We start from the raw sequence: 2,386 nt of genomic DNA on the forward strand, positions 1-2,386 counted from the left end.
GGCCTTCAGCTTTTCAAGTTGAATAAGCGTCTTGGGCTTTCAGGGTGATGCAATTAAAACGATACGTATAAAGTGTCCCTGACTCCCTGTATGCAATGTTATTTTGTCTTCCCTCAGGCACGTCTGAGCCGATTGTTACCGACAAGTTCTTCCTCAAGCCAGGATTCCCAGGCAACAGGTGACACAGTGTCCCCCGCGTGACGCACAGCAGCGGCGCTACATTGTTTACAATCCTTAATCACAGCCCAGAGTTATTGCGTAAGTGAATCGACCATTTGACTCCAATAATCGGCGCGTCTGTTAATGGGGTCACTTCACTTCGTATTCTCCAGCCAGTCCGTCCCGCCCCGCGCCCGCACCCCCCGGGCCCCGCGAGCCGCCGTCCCCTCCGCGCCGCCGCCATTGCTCGGCCGACGCGCGTCCCGACCGCGCGCCTCTCTCTCGCGACTCAACGACGCGCCGCGCGCTCGCGGCTCCGACGCTATGTTTGACGTTTTCGGCTCCGTCAAGGGCCTTCTCAAGCTCGACTCGGTCTGCATCGACAACAATGTGTTCCGCCTCCACTACAAAGCCACCGTCATCATACTCATCGCCTTCTCTTTGTTGGTCACCTCCCGGCAGTACATCGGCGACCCGATAGATTGCATCGTCGACGAAATACCCCTCTCTGTTATGGACACGTACTGTTGGATCTACTCGACGTTCACGATCCCGAACCGGCTCACGGGCACCGTCGGGCACGACATCGCGTATCCGGGCATCGCGTCGCATGTCGACGGCAAGGACGAAGTTAAATACCACAAGTATTACCAGTGGGTGTGTTTTGTGCTGTTTTTCCAAGCTATCTTGTTCTATGTGCCCCGTTATCTGTGGAAGACATGGGAGGGCGGACGCATAAAGATGCTCGTGCTCGACCTCAACTGCCCTATCGTGGAGGAGGAGAGCAAATGCGACCGCAAGAAGCTTCTAGTCGACTACTTCCACGCGAACCTGCACACGCAAAACTTCTACGCGTTCCGCTTCTTCATATGCGAAGTGTTAAACTTTATCAACGTCGTGGGGCAGATCTACTTCATGGATTTCTTCCTGGACGGCGAGTTCACGACGTACGGCCGCGAGGTGGTGAGTTTCACCGAGATGGAGCCGGAGGAGCGACGGGACCCGATGGCGCGCGTGTTCCCGAAGATGACCAAGTGCACGTTCCACAAGTACGGTCCCTCGGGCACCGTGCAGAAGTTCGACGGGCTGTGCGTGCTGCCGCTGAACATCGTCAACGAGAAGATCTACGTGTTCCTGTGGTTCTGGTTCATCATCCTGTCGATCCTGAGCGGCATCTCGCTGATCTACCGCGCCGTGGTGGTGGCGGGCCCGAAGGTGCGGCTGTACCTGCTGCGCGCTCGCAGCCGCCTCGCGCCGCAGGAGCAGGTAGAATCCGTGTCCCGTAAGCTCCAGATTGGGGATTGGTTCGTCCTTTACCAGCTCGGAAAGAACATCGACCCTCTAATTTACAAAGAACTGATGGTGGAGTTGTCGGAGAAGTTCGATGAAGCGAAAGATTCGGTTGTCGCGTAAGCGTTGTTGCGTCTTTAAGATGCATTCTGTCGAATGTGTTTTAAAGATGGCCGGGCGCTGGCAACGTCGCGTTCCCACATTCCATTAGTGCCCGGGCATGCTCCCCAGACTGCTTTGTTCTTTCCAAGCTATACAAGTTCCGAGTGAGGCGTGCCAGCGTATATCGTAGTATCTCTGAGGCAGGTCGCGGTCAGGGGCCGTGGCAGCGTTGCGAATGGGTTCTTGACATGTCTGGCAAAATGGAAGCCTCGGCGCCTGATCTCGTGCCTTTTAGTGTGACTATGGGATGTCTCATTGTGATATTGTAATTAATATAAATCTAAATTAAGTGTTTATCGTGGACGAATGAACTGAACAGCTTATCCCTAAGTTTTAAGATAGATAACTTCGTTATGCTCGATATGATTGTAAAAAGCAATAATTGACTATTATAAGTAGGAAACTAGGGTTTCCATCGACAATAGATTGTACTTTTTATCTTGTCTACACTTTTTTTATTACGCCAGAACGGCGATACGGTTCATATTTTCTGAATATATTTACTGCCACATATAATCTTTGTTTTATTTTGTGATTCACCCCGTTCTTTGTGCTCGTCGGTACGGGTGGCGCCATCTATGGACAGTGGCCTGAACTAAGGGAGTTTCGCTACTGTGCAAAAGATGGCGCTGCGGCGGTCACGTAATCGATGAAATTATTAGTTTATGACATGACATTGTGACTTGAAACGTTTTGCACTGCGAACTGCATTGGCTTATTATATAATGTATTGTAATTTGCTTTGCGAAAGTACTCATACAATTTAGGCCGTTTT

At 51.7% G+C, this 2,386-nt stretch overlaps 1 protein-coding gene across 1 annotated transcript; it reads left to right on the forward strand.

Annotated features, from left to right (window-relative positions):
• The first annotated feature begins 383 nt into the window (after nt 1–383).
• Nucleotides 384–2,127, forward strand: LOC125241620 (innexin inx2). Its single transcript, XM_048150182.1, has one exon. It carries the CDS (start codon nt 484–486, stop codon nt 1,570–1,572), a length of 1,089 nt encoding a protein of 362 aa, XP_048006139.1. The 5' UTR covers nt 384–483; the 3' UTR covers nt 1,573–2,127.
• Nucleotides 2,128–2,386: the final 259 nt, after the last annotated feature.

Source organism: Leguminivora glycinivorella, chromosome Z, assembly GCF_023078275.1.
Source record: "Leguminivora glycinivorella isolate SPB_JAAS2020 chromosome Z, LegGlyc_1.1, whole genome shotgun sequence".
Lineage (NCBI taxonomy): Eukaryota > Metazoa > Arthropoda > Insecta > Lepidoptera > Tortricidae > Leguminivora > Leguminivora glycinivorella.

Bases quoted from the DNA above. Each gene is read 5' to 3' on its own strand.
- LOC125241620 (XM_048150182.1), top strand. From the start codon at position 484: ATGTTTGACGTTTTCGGCTCCGTCAAGGGCCTTCTCAAGCTCGACTCG.